Source organism: Agelaius phoeniceus (assembly GCF_051311805.1).
Source record: "Agelaius phoeniceus isolate bAgePho1 chromosome W unlocalized genomic scaffold, bAgePho1.hap1 SUPER_W_unloc_1, whole genome shotgun sequence".
Classification (NCBI taxonomy): Eukaryota; Metazoa; Chordata; class Aves; order Passeriformes; family Icteridae; genus Agelaius; species Agelaius phoeniceus.
The window spans coordinates 4188648-4212643 of record NW_027509866.1 but is presented as its reverse complement, the minus strand read 5'-3'; the positions used below and the strand labels follow the sequence as shown (position 1 = coordinate 4212643).

The window sequence follows — 23996 nt, the reverse complement described above, 5'->3', positions numbered from 1 at the left end:
TGATACTGTGATGCAGAGTGCTTTGTCTGTTCCTGTGAAAAATTCAGTGATTAAGCCTGCAGGGCTTATGCATAGTCTGTACCAGACTATGCATAAGCTGCAGGATTGGTTGCATGGGTGAAGGGGTTGTTTAAAAAGCAGTTGAAAAAATGAGGAGATGGGAACCTTTGCCCATGGAGAACCCATCTCCCAGATGTGCCCCATGCCCTTAACAATGGCCCACGGGGGAAATGGATACCCCCTGGCTGTGCACGGCTGCACCCAATTTGCAAATCCAGCCATGGGCAGTGAGACTTGGGCTGCCTGGGAAATTGTTCTGGCTGTGATGGCCCCTGGCAGGGCCAGCCCAGAGGCTGCAGGGCTGGGCCTTCATGCACTGGAATTAGTTTGGATAAATTCAAAGCAAATGAGAGCTATCAATACTGAAACAGGAATTCAGATTCCTCCAGGACACTTTGCTTTGGTAACTGCTCACTTGGAGCTTGGCCTTGCAAAGTGGTCATTTCATGGCAGGAGGAATTGATGCAGAATATCAAGGAGAAATTAAAGGAATTGTGTTAAACAATAGTGACCAGGATTGGATTAGTCAACCCCATGACAGGGTAGCACAATTATCAATATTGCAATTTTAAGAAGGATTGTGAAAAAAGGAGATCCACCTGCAATCACCACCGTTTGTGGAGATAAAGGGTTTGGATCCAGCAGCCCTAATAATGGAGCCTGAATGTGGGTCTGGAGGCCAAATGGCCCTCCCGAGGCAGCTGAAGGAGCAGCTCCTGGGAAAGACAACTCTGAGTCCTGAAACCTGGGCAGGAACAATGGCAATGTGTCCCTGCAGCCAAGTGTTCTGTGTGAGAACAAGTAGATGTGACAGGATATTGTTTTACACATGCTGCCAGACCAAATCTCCCTGTTTGCCCCAAGGGCCCCTTTGGGAAATGCTCTGATCCACGGGGCTCCATGGGAAGGCTGCTGTGACACTGAGGGACTTGCACAGGAATTGCATCCAGGAGCCCGGGTGCCCCTCAGGGACTGGGACCCGGCCCCTTCCAGCCAGAGGGGAAAGGGCCCCCCCAGGCCTTGTTAGCCACAGACAGCATGGTAAAGCTGAACAGCAAAGGGCCTGGGGGCATTATTCTGGAATTAACATGGTGCCAGCTCCATGGACAACAGGATTGTTGTTCCTAACTCAAATGAGATTGAGAAAAATGGATGAAGAATGTTGTCACTAAAGTACTACTGGTGTCTGTATGTTGTACCTTGATAGTCAGCCAGAATCTTTGTCTGCCACAAACACCTCTAGAGTTTCACCAAGGGGTTAGTCATCAAAATGTAATGATTAGTTCTGATGGATTGCTGAGCTTCTTTTGTAATTCTTTGCTAATGATGATGTGCTTTGCTGAGCTTTTCCTTTTGTAATGCTTTGCACCTGTGCATGATATAAATGACACAATTCCTTCAGTTGGTGTCTGTGTCTTTGGTAGTGACCCTGCCCACTGGAGAAACAGGGCCCCCTCTTGCCTAAGTGTTACCTGGGAAGGCAGAAACCCTCCCTCCAAAATTCCCCCCTTCCTCCTTGTTCCCCCCCTTCATACCCTGAGCATGATGTGCTCTGGTCTGGGGTGTGCCCGGGGTCAGTTGGGGTCACCTGTCCTGGCTGTGTCCCCTGCCCAGGTCCCCCGCAGCCCCAGCCCCTCCCCAGCGTGGCTGGACGAGGGGCAGGACAGGCCTTGGCTGTGCTGCAGCTCAGCAAGAACAAAACCATCTCTGCGTGCTCAGCCCTGTGCTCAGCACCCGGCCCAGCAGTGTCTCAGTGCCAGGGGCTGTGCCCTCAGTGCCTGCCAGGGGTTTCCATGGCAACTGCCAGGCCAGGTGACCCGGGTGTCCCCCCCAGTGCCAGTTGCCATGGAAACAGTGCCCAGCCCTGCCCCTTTCTGTCTGGCTGACCTGGCCTTTGGCCCTGGCAGTGCCCTTGGCTGCTGGTTCCTGGTGCCCGAGCGGCCAGCGCGGCACAGGGCAGGTGGCCATGGCACAGCCCCCAGCAAGGGATCCCCTCTGCCTCTGGGCACTGACACCAGCCCTGAGCAAGGGGCCCAGGGCAGCTTTCCATGGCCACCAACCATCACAACGGGTCTGGGCAGTGGTTGCCATGGCACCAAACCAAGGAACAGGTCCCTGTGTCCATTGCCATGGCACCTGGTGGCACCAACGAGTGTCACTGCAATTGTACCTGGAACAGCCCTGGCACTGCTTTGTCCTCAGGGTTGCCATGGGAGCCCAGGGCAGCAACAGCTCTGCAGGCAAGTGGCCATGGAACCTGGCTGCAGAAATGGCTCCTTGGGCTGGTTTCCAAGGAAACCTGAACTGATGGGGGTTGCCATGGCACTCAAAGCCAGCAGTGGGGTCCCTGCAGTGTCCATGGCAACAGCCCCTTGCAATGGCTCAGTGCAGGTTGGGATGATGATCCACCCTCACAGCTGGCCCAGGCAGGTCTGGAGTGCTCTTGGCAGCTTGGGCTTGGCACACACTTGAGGAGGATGTCTGTTTGCAATGGGGAAACTCAGGAGTTTTAGATTGCTTCAAAAAATTAAAAAGTCAAAATCCCTCTTCAGCGGAGCGAAGCCAGTTCACCAAGCAATGCAGGTCCCAGGTGAGTGAGGAGAGACAGGATGGGGTTGGGGAATGTGGAGCAAGGTCATCCAAACTGATCAGACCTCAAGGCACAGCTTCTCTGACCAAGCCAGATTTCCTCAAGAGTGTCCCTGGGTCAGTATCAGTCACTGAATGCTGCAATCCCCTCTTCTATACTAAGAAAAGTAATAAAGGACACTATAAAATATGATATATATTTCCTAGAAGCTCTTTGAAATATTTTTCCATACCAGCAGCAGGAAAGTTCCTAACGAACTGGCCCAGATCAGAGGGAAATCAAGGCAGAGCCATGGTTTGTCAGGAATATCTTGGTCCTAATGAGCCCTGTGGTGCATTTGAAGCTGAGCCCTGGAACCTCGGGGCCTGAGAGGAGATCGCACAAACTTTCCTGGAGTCAAAGTCAGAGGAAAAACCCCCAAGTGTCTCAAAGCATGAATGGGTCCCATTGAGGTCAACACAGGCTCCTCATGGACGCCTTGGAGGAGAGAATTGGAGGCCAGGATGGCACAAAAACCTCTCAAAGACTCAGAGTGAAAAGGAACATCCAGAGTACCTTAAAAACCTTGAGTAGCTCAAAGTATTAATGAGCCCCACTGAGTGTCAGTACAAAGCTCTCCAGGGACTCGTTAAAGCAGATAATTGGAGGCCATGATTGCACAAACCTCTCAGAGACTCCAAGGCAAAAGCCAAACCCAAAGTCCTTTGAAAAACCTGCAGTCCCTGCAGGGAGCATTCAGGAGCCCCCAGGGCCATTGCTGAGCAAGGCTCCCCAGGGACTCCTTGCAGCAGATCCTTGAGGCCACTGGGATGTGGGCTAGGGGGGGATGCTGAGGGCAGCACAAGGGGCTGACAGTGCCCAGCCTGGCTGGGGCTGTGCCAGGAGGCCCCAGGGCCTCAGCACAAGGTGTCTCCTCCCAGCCCTTGCTGGCACAGACCCTGCTGTGCCCCAGGGCACCAAGACTTGGCTTCTCTTTGTCCCCACCTGTCATCACTGCCTGCAGTTCTCTGCTCTGCCTGGGGCCTGGGGACACTTGCTCAGTCGTGTCCCTCTCTGGGACCCATTACAAGTCCAAGAAACTTTGGAGGTGGATTCTGCCTTGGAGTTCTGGAGAGGTTTCTTCAGCTGCCTCTCAGGGACTGATGTTCAGGGCCTGAGCACAAAGCCCCAGAGGCTGATTAAAGTCCTTGTGCTGTGTCTGTGCTGCTGGGCTGGGCTGGGCTCCTGGCACAGAGGCAGCTCCTGGTCACCAAGAAGAGCTTCAAAAGCACATTTCTCTGGATGAGCAGCTCTTGTGCCAGCCCAGCAGGGCTGGGGCACTGCCTGCAGCCAGCCCGGGCACAGCCCAGAGGCACAGAGAGCTTCAATCAGTCAGGGCTGGGAAGGGGCTGAGAAGTGCCTGGGGCACAATCACTGCCAGCCCTTGGCACAGCAACCTCTGGCTGCAGGACAGTGCAGCTGCAGCTCCTGGAGCCATCTCCTCAAGCTGGAACATCCCAATGCCTGTAGAGCCTGTGAGTACAACTCTGGGTATTTCTGGTGCAGGGGAGGTGAAATGCTCATGGAGCTCTGACATGCTGAGGGGTTCTGATCAGTCATAGAATATTTCCAAGACAAGGATTTTGATAAAAATGAGGAAATTTCCAACGACTTTCTATTCAGTTTCCAACTGTATGGGAATTGTGGGGAAGAAGGGAAGGGGGGGGGGCGGGCAGCAAAAATATCAAAAGGATGATAATGAATTATTAATCATTAATTTTGACATGTGCCTGAGATATCCAAACTGTTACTTTTAGAGATCAGGAGGTTCACAGGAGATCCCTAATGTGCTTTCAGCCACTCTGCCCAAGGACAGCAGCAGCATCACCTTTGCTGGAGCCATCAGGCTCAGTCTGAGCTGTCCTTTCTCCAAGCTGCAAACAGAACCTGCCCCCAGCCAGTGCCCTGCAAACAGGCAGGGTTCTGTAGGGCCAAGGAGAGTGCACAGAGATTTGGGGTCTGTGAGTGCTGGCAGGGAGAGATCAGGCACAGGGAAACACCTGCAGGAGGGAAATCTGCAGGAAGCAGAGAGAAGATCAGGCAATGAGAGAAAACAAAGCCCAGCAATGCTGTGGCAGGGAGAGTTTAGAGATGCCCACAGGAGCCCCTGCAGTGCAGCCCCTCCCTCTGAACAAGCCCCCTCCCTCCTGTGCCCCAGCCAAGCCTCTGCCCTCAGGGCCGGGGCTCCAAGGCGTGCAGCCCCTCCTGTGCAGGCAGAGCTGCAGCAGAGCCGTGGGGCAGCTCTGCAGCCCCGGGCCCAGTTCCCTCTGCGGAGCACAGGGCTGGGAGCAGCTGCCCGGCCCTGGGGGCTCTGGCAGGGGCACAGCTGGCTCAGGGTGACGCTGTCCCCAGTGCTCGGCTCTGGGCAATGCTGTCAGTGCAGCCAGGGAAGGAGCTGCATCTCCCACAATCCAATGCCATCAGAAGGACACTTGGATGTCTCCCTGAGATTTCAGTCCAAGCTGGGAGCTTCAATCCAGGGTGTAAACCTGTCCTAGAGCAGCTCTGAGTTATGAGATTGATGGGGAGAGGCAGAGGTGTTGTGACACTGAAAATGCTGCTGAGTTGGTGAAATGAGCAACGTGAGTCCTTGGCTACAAAAGTGGAGCTGGCCTGTGGTGGATCCATCTGCTCTCAGCAGTGTCTGGTGACATTTTAGGAAAAACATGGGGAGGTGATCACCCTCCAACTGGCAAAGGTTAAAGCCCAGCAAAATTCTGAACAGGTCAGAATGACAGACAATGTCCACTAGCTCTCCACTTATCACTTTGCCTCTCAGTATGTGTTCTCTATTCCCTAAGGGCAGTAGAAATGCTGAGGGTTTCTGATACTCAAGTACACCAGCAGAGGTATGGGGAAGCTTTAAAGAAAACACCAGACTTCTTAAAAACAGAAGCATATCTGTGTGCGCTCCAGGGTAGTTGTATGGGAAATGGCTTTGATTTTGGTTACAGGTATCTCCTCTAACTCTTCACTGTCCTTTCTCCATGAACAGGCGCCCATGTGGAGCCCCAGCAAATGTCCAACAGCAGCTCCATCAGGCACTTCCTGCTGCTGGCATTGGCAGACACGCGGCAGCTGCAGCTCCTGCACTTCTGCCTCTTGCTGGGCATCTCCCTGGCTGCCCTCCTGGGCAACGGCCTCATCATCAGCGCCGTAGCCTGCGGCCACCACCTGCACACGCCCATGTTCTTCTTCCTGCTCAACCTGGCCCTCGCTGACCTGGGCTCCATCTGCACCACTGTCCCCAAAGCCATGCACAATTCCCTCTGGGACACCAGCAATATCTCCTACACCGGATGTGCTGCTCAGCTCTTTTCTTTTGTTTTCTGCGCAACTACAGAGTTTTGCCTCCTGACCATCATGTGTTACGACCGCTACGTGTCCATCTGCAAACCCCTGCACTATGGGACCCTCCTGGGCAGCAGAGCTTGTGCCCACATGGCAGCAGCTGCCTGGGCCAGTGCCTTTCTCACTGCTCTCATGCACACGGCCAATACATTTTCCTTGCCCCTGTGCCATGGCAATGCCCTGGACCAGTTCTTCTGTGAAATCCCACAGATCCTCAAGCTCTCCTGCTCAAAATCCTATCTCAGGGAACTTGGGCTAATTGCTGTTGGTGTCTGTTTAGGACTTGGTTGCTTTATATTTATTGTTTTCTCCTATGTGCAGATCTTCAGGGTCGTGCTGAGGATCCCCTCTGAGGAGGGACGGCACAAAGCCTTTTCCACCTGCCTCCCTCACCTGGCTGTGGTCTCTCTGTTCCTCAGCACTCTCATGTTTGCCTATTTGAAGCCTCCCTCAATGTCCTCCCCATCCCTGGATCTGTCCCTGTCAGTTCTGAACTCAGTGGTGCCTCCAGCCCTGAACCCGCTCATCTACAGCCTGAGGAACCAGGAGCTCAAGGCTGCAGTGAGGAGACTGATGACTGGATGCTTACAGGATCATTAAACTGCTGGCCAATTTCTGCAAATCACTTGTAATAAAAGTCATCTTTCATACTTCGAGTTGGTTTGGCTGGGGGCTTTTATTTATGTGGCAATATTTTTCTTTTGTTTTAGTTTTCTCATATTTTCCACAAAGAAAGGTCATTGTTTTTGCCATTTCTCATTTTGTTTCTCCCTACATTCCCATTCGCCACAGACGATGTCAATGTGGGGCTGCGCTCTTGGTGACTTTAAAGGAACTAAAGGATCTTCCAGGAAAGTTTTCTCCAGAGATTCTCCTTGTTGTCGGCTGCTGCCACCCAGGTAATAATTAGCATTGACTCCATGATTCTAAAAGGCTGATCAATCACTTTATTATCTTATAATATTGTACTTCTTAAGAAACTTAACCCCTTACCAACAGTCCAATACAGCATTGACTGAATTGGTCAATGAATCTAAAACACTATTACTATTGTCTAAATAAGAAATCACCATTTAATAAACATATCTCTAAAACACATTCTACGTGTACACAATAAGTATAACAAATAAAAATAAAAATAATTTCTTACTCTTTTCTCCAATCTTCTCACAAGCTTCCCCAAGAAAATACTAAGAAAATCATGTCTGCTGCTCTCTATAGAGACAGCTGCGGCTATACTGCTTTTGTTCCCTTCTCTGGAGCTGCAGCAGCAATGTCTGTGTGCAGAGCTGGGGGCAGATCAGTGCTGGCACAGCAGCTCTGCTCCTGCTGACCACACCATTCCTGATCCAGGCCAGGAGCCATTGGCCTTCTTGGCCACCTGGGCACACTGCTGCCTCATGTCCAGCCTGCTGTCCATCAGTCCCTGCAGGTCCCTTTCTGCCTGGCTGCTCTCCAGCCACTCTGTCCCCAGCCTGTAGCACTGGAGCCAAATATCAGTGCCTAGCACTTGGATTTGTTAAACCTCACCTTGTTGGATTCATCCACTGGATCCAGCCTGCCCAAGTCACTGTGCAGAGTCCCCTGACCCTCCAGCAGGTCAACATTCATATCCAGCTTGGTGACATTTGCGACGATGTCCATGGGGTTCCATTGGTTCCATGGGACCCCTCAGTGTCACAATGGCCTCTTGGTTACACCAGGCCCTGCACTGTCACACTGGTCTCCTTGGTTCCATGGGGCCTCAAAATGTGACAATGGACTCCTTGGTTCCATGGGGCTTCACAGTGTCACAATGTTCTCATTGGTGCTGCAGTTTCACAGTGGCCCCTTGGTTCCATGGGGCCCCAGGGTGTCACAATGGCCCCATGGTCACATGAGGTCCCACACTGTCACCATGGTCTCTGTGCTTCCACAAGTCCCCTCAGTGTCACAATGGACTCCTTGTTTCCACAAGGCCACACAGTGTCACAACGTTCTTCCAGATCCCTTGAGGCCCCATCGTGTCACAGTGGCCCCTTGGTTACACAGGATCCTGCAGTGTCACAATGTCCCCTTGGTTCCATGAGGCCCTGCAGTGTCAGAACGGCCCCTTGGTTCCACTGGGCCCTGCAGTCTCCCAATGGTCTCCTTGGTTTTGCAGTGTCAAAATGGTGAAACCCCTTGGTTACACGAGGCCCTGCAGTGTCACAATGGCCTCTGTGGTTCCACGAGGGCCCAGAGTGTCCCAGGGCACTCCCTGGTTCCATTTGGCCCCACAGCACCACAATGGACACCTGGTTCTGTGGGGCTGCACGGTGTCACCATGGTCCTCTTAGTTCCATGAGGCCCTGCAGTGTCACAATGGCCCCAGAGTGTCCCAATCATCACAGAATGACAGAATCAAATAGGCTGGAAAAGACCTTTGGGATCATCAAGTCCAACCAATGCCCTAATACTGCCTTGTCCCCCAGACCATGCCACTGAGTGCCACTGCAGAGGGACAGTGACTCTGCCACCTCCCCCCTGGCCAGCCCATTCCAGTTCCCACTCACCCTTTCTGTGAAGAACTCCTTCCTATTGTCCAGCCTGAGCCTCCCCTGGTGCAGCTTAAGGCTGGGTCTTCTTGTCCTGCCCTCCAGCAGATCCACACTCACACCCAGCTTGGTGCCATCTGCAATTTGTGAATGCTGGACTCGATCCCCTCACCCAGACCATCAGTGAAGATATTAAACAGGGCTGGGCCCAGCACAGATCCCTGGGGACAGCACCAGTGCCTGGACACCAGCTGGGTGCAGCACCATCCCCACCACTCTCTGGGCCCAGCCTCCAGCCAGCTCTTAAATCTCCCAGCCAGGAGGGAACCTGCCCAAGCCGTGGGCTGCAGCTTTTCCAGGGAATGCTGTCAGAGACAGAGTCAAAGGCTCTGCGGGAGTCCAGGCACACAACATCCACAGCCTTTCCCACATCCACAGGTGGGTCACCTGGGCATAAAAGGAGACCAGGTTGGTCAGGCAGGACCTGCCACCCCTAAATCCACGCTGGCTGGCTCTGATCCCTGGGCCATCCTGTGGGTGCCCTGTGATGGCACTCAAGGTGATCTGTTCCATAACCTTGCCAGGCACCCAGGTCAGGCTGACAGGCCTGGAGTTCCCCAGCTCCTCCTTCCAGCCCTTCCTGGGGATGGGCTCACACTGGCACCTCCAGTGCTCTGGGCCCTCCCTGCTGAGCCAGGACTGATGGTAAATGATGGAGAGCAGCTTGGGGAGCTCATCCACAGCTCCCTCATCCCCCTGGGATGGATCCCATCTGATCCCGTACACCTGTGAGCATCTGAGTGGCTCAGCAGGTCAGCAGCTGCTTCCTCCTGGATTCCAGGGGGCTGTTCTGCTCCCTGTGCCCATCTACCAGCTCAGGAGAACATTTGTCCTGAAAGGAAACCTGTCCCAATATTGAAAATTGACACAAACAAGGTGTTAAGTAGCTCAGCCTTTTCTTTATCTTTAGTTACTCTATTCTCCACTTTATCCAATAAAGAGTCGAGGTTCTCCTTATCCCATGTTTCGCTATTAATTTATTTATAGACACATTTTCTATTACTTTTCACACAAGTGGACAGGTTAAGCTGTAACTGAGCTTTGAAGTATTTCCTTTTCTTTCTGCATAACCTAATAACATCCTTAAACACTGCCTAAGTTTCCTGACTTTTTGTCCAAAGGTGATGCTCACTCTTCCTTCCCTTGACTTCCCACCAAAGCTCCATGGGCAGCCAGGCCAGTCACTTTCATCACCAGCTCATCTTTTGCCACACTGGGACAGGCTGCTCTTCCCCCTTAAGATTACTTTCTTGAAATGTGTCCATCCTTCCTGGACCCCTTTGATTTAAAGGGCTGCTTCTCTTTAAAAAAATCAGTATCTGATTTTATATTCCCCAAATCAGCATCCTGAACAGGCCAAAGTCTGCCCTTCCTTATTCCAGTGTAGAGGTTTTGTTGCTGCCCCTCCTTCTTTCACAGAACATTGAAGACTTGATTATTTCATGGTCACTGTGCCCCAGGCAGCCTCTGAGCCCCACATCTGCCCCCAGCCCTTCTCTGTCTGTGAACAGCAGCAGACAGAGCTTTCCTTGGCAGTGGGAGTGTCACCAAAAATTCAGTAAAACAGAAAACTCCTTAACCCCAGTGTAGCATTAAGAAGCAGCATTCTTTATTCAGCTGGATGCACAGGGGAGAGCTCCTCCCAAAGCCCTGCATGCTGAGCACAGGGAAGTTTCTGTTTATTTTCTGTATTTTGCACACATATTCATTGATTGTCCTGGACTAAACATACATATGATAATCATTTCCCCAAAGTCATTAACATATTTCCCTTCCCCTTTACCCATGTGTTCTTCTGTCCTGGGGGTCTCTCTGGTGGTCCCTGGTGGTTGTGGACCCCAATGTTCCAGTGGGCCTGGCTGAGCTGGCAGGACCCTGAGGCTGCTGAACTTCCAGTTCCCCTTCTCACACAATGGACCTTGTGTGGTTTCCATAGGCCTGGGGATGTGGAGAACAAACTCCAGGTGTGAGCTCACCTGGTGTAGACAACTGATCATCTGGTAACATGAGGTGACAGAGTGGGCTATGACATCACAGAGTGGGGGATGTGAGGTCATAGGGAAGCTATGACATCATAGGCTGCCTCTGTGACATCACAGAGCAGGCTGTGACATCAGAGACCAGCTGTGTGACATTAGAGAAGGGGCTGTGAGCTCACAGAGCAGGCTGTGACATCCCAGAGGGGCTGTGTGCCATCCCAGAGGGGCTGTGTGACATCCCAGCAGGGCTGTGTCAGGTCACTGGGTTGGTCACTCGGCCCCAGCTCCCCCTCACAGTTTCTCCCAACAAGTCCAATGCTGTCCATGCCCAGCAGGGTCCCTGTCCCACAGGATCCCCCCGGCCCACCTGGAGCCACAGCCTCCACCAAAGGATGTTCCACAGGATCCACCCCAGAGCCTGACATGGGGACAAGGGGCCAGGGCTGTGTGACCAGGACATCAAGGACGGGGATTATCCAGGTCACTGTGGCCTGGCTTGGGTTGCCCAGGGCAGGAAAGATGTCTGGCAGCTGGAGCAGGGCCTGGGAAGGGCCTCCAAGGTGGGGCTGGAGCCCCTGGGCTGTGAGCAGAGGCTGAGGGAGCTGGGCTTGTCCAGCCCAGAGCAGGGAAGGCTGAGGGGCTCCTCATCCCAGCCTGGCAGTGCCAGCGAGGAAGGGATGGAGAACACAGAGCCAGGCTCTTCACCGGGGGCCTGGTGGGAGACAAAAGCCAATGGGTGGAAGGGGAAAGAGGGCAGATCAGCCAGGACAGGAGGAGATTAAATGAGTCAGGCTGGTTTCAGCATTTCTTCAACACCAAGAGCAGCCTGACCTCCCTTCTCCATCCACCACTGACAGCTTTGCAAATCAGGAATTGTTGGAGCTGTTTTGCCCCCACTCCTGGACGAGCATCCTGATACAAGAAATTAATTTTGTTTATATCTGTCACAGAACCATGTTTTGTCTAAAATTAATTCTAGTATGGAAATCCCTTGTGGATGGTGGAGTCATCAGATGCTGCTGGGATATTGTGCATAGCTCAGGGAAGAGTGAGATTTATTAAATTGTGTCCTGTTCAGCTGTGGTCTGTTGGCCATGAAGAGAAACTTTCTGTGCCTCTGAGTCTCACCAGTTCCTAACCCCCAAAGGACACAAACCTGATGAGTTGTGGTTCCCACTCCAGTGGTGGCACTTGTACCTCCCTCCATCCCCAGAGCAGAGCTCCCTTGTCCCAGAGAGTCCCTGGCAATGCAGGGATGAAGAAAACAGGACAGGCTCTGGGGATCAGGGGCAGAGCCAGGGAGAAGAATGACTTTTGCATTTAATGGATCTGTGCCTTCCCTTGGCTTTGTTGGCTGACAAGACATGAACATCCCTCTGTGTCTCGGGCAGCTCCTTCTGCAAGGAAAGCAGGTGGGAGTTGGAGCCAAGGAGCTGAAAGCTGCAGGTGCAGCCTGGGCTGGAGGGAGCTCAGATTTGCACAAGGCTGCTCTGAGTGCCAGGGCTTGGATGGGGGAAATGGTGGGGTGGGGGTAGGGACAGAGTCTGATTGATTGTCAGCCATGAAGGGTCTTGATTTGCATATCTATTCAAACTGCATGAGGAGGTACTTGGATTCAGTGTCAATTGGATACTACACATATCAATTTATGATCAGGACAAAAAAAACCCTAAACAGGACCTAAAAAATCTTTTCTCTGTCTTTTTAAATAAAACATGTTCAGTTTGTATACACTACTGAAATCTGTCTAATTAACCAGAAATTATTTGAAAACTAAAATCAAATGATTCCCAGAGGCTTGGCATGTTCAGGTGTTCTGAATGTTCATGAGCCCTGGGATATGAATTCCTGCACTGAAGAGCTGAAGGCTGAACAAGCCTCTGGAGCAGTGAAATTCAGCAGCAGCCTCCAAGTTGCTGAGGATGTCAGCAGCCCCCAGTGAGGCCATCCCTGCCCAGAGACCGTGGGGGAATGGGCAGACAAGGAGAGCGTCCCTGGGGCTGGGGCAGCACAACTCAGAGGCACCAGCGGCTCCAGCTGGGCAATGGAGTGTGGAATGTGGCTGGGAAAGCCCTGCCTGGGCTGGGCCAAGCAGGACGCACAAGCCCTGACTCCCATCCCCCAAACAACTCTCTCAAGGAGACATTTAAAAGGAATTACCATTGTTTGCGTCCTCTGAGTTGGACTCCCTGCAGAAATACCAACAAGGGAGTCTCAGGAGCTCAAAACAAGAAAAAAGCATCTACTGGCAACTTACAAAATCAGAGAAATTTTAGCAATAGGTTTAATACAACATTCAATCAACACAGAACACTTCTTAGAGCACTGACTTGGCCCATTCAACTTCACAAACTCCAAGCTATTTGAATTTTACATTACTCAGATTTGCAAAAGGACAGAAAAAGAAGGAAAGGACTGAAATAGAGAAAGGCAAAAAAGATACAGAGAAGCACACACACAGGTACCAACTCCTGCATTCCAGCACTGTTCAGATGGAAATTCCAAGAGGATGCAGGGTCAAGATGTGTGCTTGCCTTGTGGTCAGCCTTCAATACCCCTTGGTCTCCCTGGGCCCTTCCCCCAGGTGGGGCTTGGGCTCATTTGGTCCCTCAGGAGCTGGGCTGGGGCTGCAGAGGTGGCTGTGGAGCATTGCCTGTGCTGTGCCAGGGACTGGCAGCCACTGCTGGGCTGGGATAGAGGCTCTGCGGGGATTGGGGTTCCAGGGCAGGGCAGGGCTGGGCTTCCAGGGCAGGGCAGGGCTGGACCTGCCCCCTCCTCCCCCACACACATGAAATGTTTCCAGCCAACAATCTCCTCCAGTCTGTCACAACAGGGAATGTTGGAGGTGAAATCCCAAATTTGGCCATGTGTGCCTGGCCCAGAAGGACAGTTCCTTTCCATAGGAAGGAAAGCACACACCCCTAGTGTTTGGAAGCCAGGTGAGAGCCTCTCTAGTCCAAGGCCAGCCAGACTTGCCAGGAATGGCAGATTTTGTCTGGGAGTAGTCTTTGAATATAGGGAATTTGGAGGTGACTCTTTGTGTCTGTGTGCACACAGGAGTGCCTGTGCTGGGGAAATGTGGCAGAAATGCTGCTCTCTGAGGGGTTTGAGAGCCTTGGATAGCTGAGTCAGTCAGGCCTGTAAGTAAGGTTACATCATAAGGAATAAGTTAAATGGTGTTAAGAGCTTTTTTTTGCTAAGTAAAGTTTAATATGATATAAGCTAAGTTGAATATTGTTTAATGTTATTCTACCATTAAATCATTAAGTCATAGGTTGTAAGTTAGGTTAAATACTGTTTGTGGGAATCCATAAAATTAGAGGGTTCTAGGAAAGCTGCAAAAGGCAGTCCTCAGATACAGCAGAATTGTGAACAATGCTAAAGCAACAGTCATGAGATAGGTCAGCAGAAAAATTATTTAAACTGTAGAAAACGCAAGGGCAAATAGAACAATAGCCTATGTATTAATGCTTGTCTGAATAGCTCTCTAAGTTGCAGAAAGTTTATCTAGCAAGATATTAGGACGGTTAAAACTTAATAATGGAGCTCTGTGCATTGTCTCTTACAAACAGGTACTGTATTCTAAATAAGCAAGCATTGTTTTAACCAAAGGTACGTGTGCTTATGGTGATTGGATAGAACTACTGTCAATATGCTTTTGCTTTGTGTGATTGGTCAAGAAGCTTATAAAGTATGTTGTAACATTAAGTTTTCTGGCCTGCTGCCTGGATTGTGAGCTGCTAGCATCTTCCCATTATCATAATCATGTAATGAGAACTGATGCTGAAAAAATGAACAGCTCGAGACACTTTCCATATAGCAGCCCCGTGTTGTTCGCGTCTGTAAATAAACCCCTGGCCGGCGTCAAAGTTAAGTGCTGTTCTTTTGCTAAATTGTCAAGTTGAAGGTATCAGTTAAGGTTAAAGTGTAAGTTAAGTCCTGTTAAGTTTGAGCTCTGTTCAGCTTTTGGGCCATATTCCTTTTATCCTTGCCCTCACTGCCCTTTCGTCACACACACGCACAGGGACAGTTCTCGGTTCATTTCTGGTTTGATTGCCTGGATTTTGTTTGGTTTTGTTGTTGCTTTGTTTCCCTGCTGTGCCTGAAGTGTCCAGTCAGGAGCAGAGTGACTCTTGCCAAGGAACTTTGTGCTGCTGTTGCTTAATATTAAATCTGGTTTTTGCTGCTCCCTTGCTGGGGATTTTTTCAGCACTCTCAAGCCCTCGTTGGTACCAGGGTGAAGGAGCCCTGGCCCAGGCTCTGGCCCTGGGGGACACGGGGACGCTGCTGGGGGGTCCCTGTCCCCCTGTGCCACCCCCAGGGCCCCGGCCCCCCGTCCCCGTGTCAGGCTCTGGGGTCGATCTCATGGAACATCCTCTGGGGGAGGCTGCGGCGCCGGGGGCGGGGGGACCCGGGGGGACAGGGGACCCCGCTGTGCACGAGCAGGGTTGGACTGCTCTGGGGGGAACTGTGAGGGGGGCCGGGGCAGAGTGACCTCCCCAGTGACCTCACACAGCCCCTGGGATGTCACACAGCCCCTGTGATGTCACAGAGCCAAATCTGGGATGTCACCCTGGAATGTCATGCAGCTGCACTGTGATGTCACAGAAGACGCTGTGATGTCAGAAAGTCACCCTGTGATTCCACAATCTGTACTGTGATGTCACAGCCTGCTCCATGATGTTACAAGCCAGCCAGTGATATCACAACCCTCTCTCTGATGTCACAGAGCCACCCTCTATGAACGCAGGATCTGCTCTATGACCTCACACCCTACTCTATGATGTCACAGACAGATGTGTGATGTCACAATCCCCTCAGTAATATCACAAAACCCTCTCTGTGATATCATAATGACACTTTGTAATGTCACAGCACACACTTTGACCTCACAGCCAGCTCTATGATGTCATACAGCCATGCCATGATGTCACAGCCTTCTCTGTGATGTCACACAGTCCCCTCTATGAGGCCATAGATGCTAAATGACCACACACAACAAACTCTGTGATGTCATAGCCCAATCTGTGACCTCACACAGCCCACTCTGTGCTGTCACACAGCCCCTTGCGAACATCACAGCTGCTCTGTGCCTCCATGACACAGCCACAGAGGAGCTGCTGTGACACAGCCCCCTCTGGGACATGCCACAGCCCCTGCCAGTGCTGAGCCCCTGGGAGCTCTGTCTGTGCCCTGCTGGTGTCCCTGAGGGGCCCTGGCAGTGCCCCAGCCCTGCTGGGCTGTGCACAGGAGCTGCTCCTGGCCAGAGCTGTCTCTCTGCAGCTCTGCTGCCCTTGCCAGGAGCTGTCTCTGGGCCAGGACCCCGGCCCAGCTCAGCAGCACAGACACAGCACAAGGACTGTAATGACCCTCTGGGGCTTTGGTGCTCTTTGCATCAGACTCAGTCCCTCAGAGTGTGCTCGAAGAAATTCTCAAGAACTCAAAGTTACATTGAAACTCTGAAGTTTCTGATACATAAAATAGATCCTTCTGAGGGACATGACTGAGAAAGTGTCCCCAGGTTCCAGGTAGAGCAGAACCCTGGAGGCAGTGATGACAGTTGGGGACAAGCAAGGCAAAGATGTCTCTGGTGCTGAGCAAACCTGGATGTGATTCAGGAATGCAAAGGGCCAAGGCCTGAGCCCCAGCCCCTGGCCAGGCAGATCCTGTCCCTCCCTCAGTGCTCAGGACTCTTCCTTGGATGGGCACGGGCATGTGGGGATGGGCAATGCCAAGGGCAGGAGCTTGGGGCAGCCCCTGCCAGGCTGCTGAGCAGGGACAAGGAGGCAATGAGGCCCCAGGCCTGCAAGGGTCACTTGTCCCCTGCTGGCCTCAGGCCCAGGGCCAGCAGCCATGGCCAAGGTGCTGCCCAAGTTGGCTCTGGCAGGGCTGTCTTGCAGCTGCTGCCCATCCCTGTGCCCTGTGCAGCCCAGGCTGTCCTACGGTGTCCCTGCCCTGCGCCTCTGTCCCTGCAGGCTGTGGGCATCCCCCGGCTGCGCCACCTGGCTGGGCCCTTCCTTTGCTGACAGCTCTGCCTCCTGCCTGCCTCTGCCTGCCCACACAAAGCCTTGGGCTGCTCCAGGCTCCTGCTTGGGGACGTGCTGCACCACAGCCCTGCCCTGGCAGGGAAATTCCTTTCTCCTGGTGTCCAATCTGGACCTCCCCAGGTGCCTTTGGCATTAATTCTTTCTTTCTCTGGCTGTTTTCTACTATGTCAAAAGGATCCACCCTCTCTGAAACCACCCTTCCATCCCTCCCAGGGCTCTCCTCTGCTGTCCTCAGTCTCCACCCCCCTGAGCACAGAGCTCCTGTGTCCCTATAGAGAGGTCCAGTGCTAGAGGCCAAGAGCACCTGGACAAGAGGGACAGTTCTTTTCTATAGGAAGGAAACCACAGAACCCCAGGGTTTTGAAGGCAGATGAGAAGCAGTCACCACAAGCCAGGGCCAGCCAGACCTGTCTATCCTTGTAGCTTTTGTCTGAAAGCAGCCTTTGGATATTTGGGGAGTTTTGGGTGTGGAATTCCATTTCAGCCATGGGTTCCTGGACTGGAATGACAGTTCTCCATAGGAAGGAAAGGGCAGAGCCCCAGTGTTTCAAAGGCTGATGAGAGGCAGCCCCAAGGAGGCCAAGGCCAGCCAGACTTGTATCAGGGGAGAATGCTTGGAGAGACAGAATTTGGGAGGCCAAACCCCACTTTTGTCTAGGGGTATATGGACAAGAAGGACAGTTCTTTTCTATAGGAAAGAAGTACAGATCCCCAGTGTTTCAAAGGAAGATGAGAACTGGCCCTCAGGACACCAAGGGAACCTAGATAGTCCTGGCAGCTTTTGTCTGGGAGCTATCCTTGGATATAGGGAATTCTGGAGGCTGATTCTCAATTTTGGCCATGGATGCCTGGACTTGAAAGATGGTTTTTTTCCATGGAAAGAAAAGCACAGGCCCCCAGTGTTTTGAAGGCAGATGAGAGGTGGCCCCCAAGAGGCCAAGGCCAGCCTGAGCTGTCTGTCCTGGCAGGTTTCATATGGGAATAATCCTTGGATATAATCAAATTTGGAGGAGGAATCCAAATTTCAGCCATGAACCCCTGGAGGAGAAGGACAGTTCTTTCCCACAGGAAGGAAAGCACACAAATCCAGGGCTTCAGGGGCAGATGAGACGTGACCTTCAACATGCCAAAGTCAGCTGGACCAGTCAGGCAGCCCCCAGGAGGCCCAGCCAGCCAGATCTGTTCCATGCTTTTGGATCCTTGTGTCCCTGCAGCATCACAATGGCCCCTTTGGTTTCACGAGACCCTGTAGGATCACAACAGATCTTTGTTTCCATGAGGCCCAGTGATATAACAATGGTTTCCTTGGCTCCACAGTGGCACAATGGCCCCTTGCTTCCATGAGGCCTTGCAGGGTCAAAATGGTTTCCTTATTTCCATGGGACTGTGCAATGCCACTGTGGCCCCTTGGTTCCATGAGGATGCAGAGTCTCAAAATGGCTCCTTGGTTCTATTGGGTTCCTCACGGACACAATGGCCCCTTGGTTCCACCAGGCTGGATGTGTTACACTGCCCCCTTGCTTCCATGGGGACCCACAGTGTCACAGTGGCCCCTTGTTTCTATGAGACCTTGCAGTGTCACAGTGATTGCCTTGGTTCTATGAGACCCTGAGATGACACCAATCGCCCCTTGGTTCTATTGGGTCCTGAAGTGTCATATCAGTCTCCTTGGATCTATGAGGCCCCACAATGTCACAATGGACTTTTGGCTCCATGAGCTTTTGTACTGCCAACAACAGCCAACAACAGTCTCCTTGGTTCCACGGTGTCACAATGGACCCCTGGTTCCATGGGGACTCACAATGTCAGAGGGGTCTCCTTGGTTCCATGAGGTCCTGCAGAGCCCCTGCAGGCCTCAAAGCGTCATCATGGCCTCCAGGATTCCATGAGGCCCTGCAATATCACAATGGACCTTTGGTTCCATGTGTTCCAGCACTGTTCCACAAATCCTTAGTTCCATGGGGCCCTGTAGTGTCACAATGGACTCCTTGGTGCCACACAGTGCCACCCAGTGCCACAACTGCCCCTTGGCCTGCCAACACTCCAGAGTGTCACAATGGTTCCTTGCTTCCATGAGACTTTGTAGTGTCACAATGGCCCCTTGGTTTAGTGAGGCCTTTGGTGTCACATGAATCTCCATGATCCCATAAGGCCTTGCAGTGTCACAACACACTATTGGTTTCACTGAGCCCCACAGTGTCACTGTGGTCCCCTTAGCTCCACAAGGCTCAAAGTGTAAAAATGGCCTGCAAGGTTCCATGAGGCCCTGCTGGGTAATAATGGACCTTTGGTTCCCTGATATCCCAGAGTGTCACAATGGTATCCTTGGCTCCATTGGACCTTCATCCCATAAAGACCGACAGTGTTCACAGTAGTCCCCTTGCTTCCATGAGGCCCTGCCATGCTGTAATGGCCCCATGGTCCCAGTGGGTACAAAGTGTCAGAACAGTCTCCATTGTTCCATGAGGGCCCACAAAGTCACTGTGCTCCCCTTGGTTCCACAGGGCCCCGCATTGTGACAATGGACTCTTGGTTCCATGAGGTTCCTCAGTTAGAATGGTCTCCTTGGATCCACAGTGTCACAGAGGCCCCTTGGCTCCATGTGGCCACGCTGTGTCACAATGGCTCATGGTTCCATGAGGCCACACAGTTTAACAACGGACCCTTGATTCTACGAGGCCTTGCTGTGTCACAATGGACTCCTGGTTCCATGAGCTTTCACACTGCCCACAGCAGTCTCCTTGGTTCTGCAGGATCACCATGGTCCCTTTGTTCCATGAGGTTCCATAGCAGAACATGGTCACCCTGATTCTGTGAGGTTTTGCAGTGCCACAATGGACTCATGGTTCCACCAGGCCTTGCTGTGTCACAATGGCCCCTTGGTTCCAAGAGGTTTCTCAGAGTCACAATAGTCTCCTTGGAGCTGCAGTATCACAATGGACCATTGGTTCAATGTGGCCCCGGTGTACCAAAACGGATTTTGGTTCCATAGGGTTCTGCAGACTCACAAAGGACCCTTTGTGCCCTGATTTTGCTCAGTGTCACAGATGGCTCCTTGTTCTGTGAGGCCCCGCCACCACCAAATATCCAAAATATCAGAATAAGACTCCTTAAAACTAATTTCTTGTTTAAGAGGATATCATTTATTCAGGTCTGAGGTCTAGTGAGGGATAACTTGTAACCTTATGTGGACATGTAATTCTACCAGCATCACTAACTGCATATTACAATTTACCCATTACCATAAACCCCACCTCAAATTCCCAGATTCAGTCCTTCGATTTTCTGTCACTGCATTCTTGAGCCAAATATATTCTTCTTGTCTTCCAACCATCCTTGGTGAGAAAGCAGCCCATGAATGCCTTGTTCCCATACTAAAAGTTCAAAGGCACAGTAAAAATGGAATTAACCCTTTTGGTATCAAGGCCAAGGCTTTGTGTGGGCAGGCAGAGGCAGAGCTGCCAGCAAAGGAAGGGGCCAACCAGGTGGGGCAGCCGGGGGATGCCGACAGCCTGCAGGGACAGAGGCGCAGGACAGGGACACCGTAGGACAGCCTGGGCTGCACAGGGCACAGGGATGGGCAGCAGCTGCAAGACAGCCCTGCCAGAGCCAACTTGGGCAGCACTTTGGCCATGGCTGCTGGCCCTGGGCCTGAGGCCACGAGAGGACAAGTGACCCTTGCAGGCCTGGGGCCTCATTGCCTCCTTGTCCCTGCTCAGCAGCCTGGCAGGGGCCGCCCCAGGCTCCTGCCCTTGGCATTGCCCATCCCCACATCCCAGAGCCCATCCCGGGAAGAGCCCTGAGCAATGAGGGAGGGACAGGATCTGCCTGGCCAGGGGCTGGGGCTCAGGCTTTGGCCCTTTGCATTCCTGAAACACATCCAGGTTTGCTCAGCACCAGAGACACCTTTCCCTTGTTTGTCCCCACCTGTCATCACTGCCTTCAGTGTTCTGCTCTACCTGGAACCTGGGGACACTTTCACGTGAGTTGTGTCCCTTAGTGGGACCCATTAAAAGTCAAAGACAGTTTGGATTTTAATCTCACTTTGAGTTTTTGAGTAGATCTTTGAGCACACTGTGAGGGACTGAGTCTGATGCAAAGAGCACCAAAGCCCCAGAGGGTCATTAGAGCCCTTGTGCTGTGTCTGTGCTGCTGAGCTGGGCCAGGCTCCTGGCCCAGAGGCAGCTCCTGGCAAGGGCAGCAGAGCTGCAGAGAGACAGCTCTGGCCAGGAGCAGCTCCTGTGCACAGCCCAGCAGGGCTGGGGCACTGCCAGGGCCCCTCAGGGACACCAGCAGGGCACAGACAGAGCTCCCAGGGGCTCAGCACTGGCAGGGGCTGTGGCATGTCCCAGAGGGGGCTGTGTCCCAGCAGCTCCTCTGTGGCTGTGTCATGGAGGCACAGAGCAGCTGTGATGTCAGCAAGGGGCTGTGTGACAGCAGAGAGTGGGCTGTGTGAGGTCACAGATTGGGCTATGACATGACAGAGTTCTTTGTGCAAGGTCATTAAACAGCTATTACATCATAGAGGGGACTGTGTGACATCATAGAGCAGGCTGTGAGGGCAAAGTGTGTGCTGTGACATTACAGAGTGGCAGTATGACATCACAGAGGGGGTTTTGTGACATCACTGAGGGGATTGTGACATCACACAGCTGTCTGTGACATCATAGTGTGAGGCCATAGAGCAGATCTTGCCATCATAGAGAGTGGCTCTGTGACATGAGGGACTGGGTTGTGACATCACTGGGTGGCTGTGTAACCTCATAGAGCAGACTGTAACATCACAGAACAAACTCTGACATCGCAGAGTGACTCTTTGACATCAGAGTCTTCTGTGACATCACAGAGCAGCTGTGTAACATCACAGGGGACTGTGTGGCATCACAGGGGTCTGTGTGAAATCATAGGAGGCAATGTGACATCACAGGGGACTTTGTGACATCCCAGGGGCTGTGTGAGGTCAGTGGGGAGGTCACTCTGCCCCGGCCCCCCTCACAGTTCCCCCCAGAGCAGTCCAACCCTGCTCGTGCACAGCGGGGTCCCCTGTCCCCCCGGGTCCCCCCGCCCCCGGCGCCGCAGCCTCCCCCAGAGGATGTTCCACGAGATCGACCCCAGAGCCTGACACGGGGACGGGGGGCCGGGGCCCTGGGGGTGGCACAGGGGGACAGGGACCCCCTGGCAGCGTCCCCGTGTCCCCCAGGGCCAGAGCCTGGGCCAGGGCTCCTTCACCCTGGTACCAACGAGGCCTTGAAAGCGCTGAAAAAATCCCCAGCAAGGGAGCAGCAAAAACCAGATTTAATATTAAGCAAGAGCAGCACAAAGTTCCTTGGCAAGAGTCACTCTGCTCCTGACTGGACACTTCAGGCACACCAAGAAAACAAAGAAACAGAAAACCAAACAAAATCCAGGCAATCAAACCAGAATTTAGCTAAGAGCTGTCCCTGTGTGTGTGTATGAGACACAAAGACAGTGAGGGTAAAAGAAATATGGCCCAAAAGCTTAACAGAGCTCAAACTTAATAGGACTTAACATAACCTTAACTGATACCTTCAATTACACAATTTAGAAAAAGAACAGCACTTAACACTATTTAACCTAACTTTTAGCCTATGACTTTGCAATTTAAAGGAGGAATAACATTTAACTGTATTTAACTCTGCTTATAACTTACATTAAACAACTTAGCAAAAGAACAACTCTTAGAACTATTTAACTTAGCTTAGACCTTGTGATTTAACCTTACCTACAGGCCTGACTGACTCAGCTATCCAGGGCACTCAAACCCCTCAGAGAGCAGCATTTCTGCCACATTTCCCCAGCACAGGCACTCCTGTGTGCACACAGACACAAAGAGTCAGTGCAAGGCACCTGGGAGAAATTCCCCTGAGGGCAGGAAATGCTCCCTGTGGATCCTTTGGCATCTCCCCAGAGGGTGAAGGGTTGAGCCTGGAGGAGTGGGGGGATCGGCCCAGGCTCCGTCGTTGTTGGGGATCCCCGAGTGCAGCAAACGGGAGAGTTCCTGGCTGGGAGAGGCCCCACTCAGAGGGAGTCGCTGGCCCAGGAGAGCTCCAAGGGCTCCTTTTGGAGCGCTGTTTGCAGGGCCCCAAGAGAGGGGCTTCAGTCCCAGCAATGGTTCATCCTGGCCACACTTGGCACCAACAGCTTTCTTTGGCAGGGTGAGAACAGGGATGTTGTGCCACGGAGGGAACAAAAGCAGTTCCCAGGGCTGCTCCTCCAGAAAGCAGGAGCTGGTTGGGCAGCAGCAGTGCCTGGGGCAGACAGTGTTTGTGATGAGCTGCAGAGGAGCTGAGCCCAGGGGCTGTTGGCCAAGGCCAAGCCCCAAGGAGCATTTCTCAGCTGGCAGGGCGGCCTGAGAAGGGGAGGGGGGAATGCAGCAGCACAGGGCCATGGAACCAAGGGACCATTGTGACACTGTGAGGCCCTGTGAGACCAAGGGACCATTGTGACGCTGTGGGGCCTCATGGAACCAGTGAGACCATTGTGACCCTGGGGGTCCCCGCAGACCCAAGACGACCATTGTGATACTGTGGGACCTCCTGAAACCAAGAGGCCTTTGTGACACTGCAGGGCTGAATGGAACCAAAGGTCCATTGTGACATTGCAGGGCCTGATGTCATCATTGGTCCATTGTGACACTGTGGAGCCAAAGGAGACCATTGTGACACTGCAAACACCCAGGGTCCAAAGGTCCATTGTGACATTGCAGGGCTCAGGGAATTGAGGAGTCATGTGACACTGTGGGGCCTGGGGAACTACTGAGACCATTGTGACACTGCAAGGCCCCATGGAATTGTTGGGACCATTGTGACACTGCAGGGCCTTCTGGAACCTAGGAGCCATTGTGACCCTGTGGCACCCCATGGAACCAAGTCACCATTAGGGCACTGTGGGGCCGCATGGATCCAAGGCATCATTGTGACACTATGGGGTCCCCGAAAACCAATGGAACAGGGTACAGGTCTGGCTGGTTTGGCCCCCCAGGGGCCACCTGACTGGTCCAGATGACCTTGGCATGTTGAGGGTCTCTTCTCATCAGCTGCTGAAACACTGGGGCTCTGTGCTTTCCTTCCTATGGAAAAGAGCTGTCCTTCTTGTCCTGGCACCCATGGCCAGAATTGGGATTTCACCTCCAAATTTCCTTATATCCAGGAATTGTTCCCATAGGAATATTGCCAGAACAAGTCTGGCTGGCAATGGTTTCACAAGGGTCACATCTCATCTGTCCCTAAAACACTGGGGAAGACTCCATGCTCTCCTTCCTATGGGAAAGAACTGTCCTCCTTCTCCAGAAACCCATGGATGAGATTGGGCTTCCACCTCCAAATTCCCTATA

At 52.6% G+C, this 23996-nt stretch overlaps 2 protein-coding genes across 2 annotated transcripts in view; both read left to right on the top strand.

Moving 5' to 3' along the window:
- Positions 1 to 23996, top strand: part of LOC143692452 (uncharacterized) — a 358232-nt gene that overhangs the window by 203965 nt on the left and 130271 nt on the right. The window lies entirely within an intron of this gene.
- LOC143692386 (olfactory receptor 14A16-like) lies at positions 2638 to 6640 on the top strand. Its single transcript, XM_077172622.1, has 2 exons — positions 2638 to 2650; positions 5685 to 6640. The coding sequence occupies exons 1-2, from the start codon at positions 2638 to 2640 to the stop codon at positions 6638 to 6640; spliced, it is 969 nt and encodes a 322-aa protein (XP_077028737.1).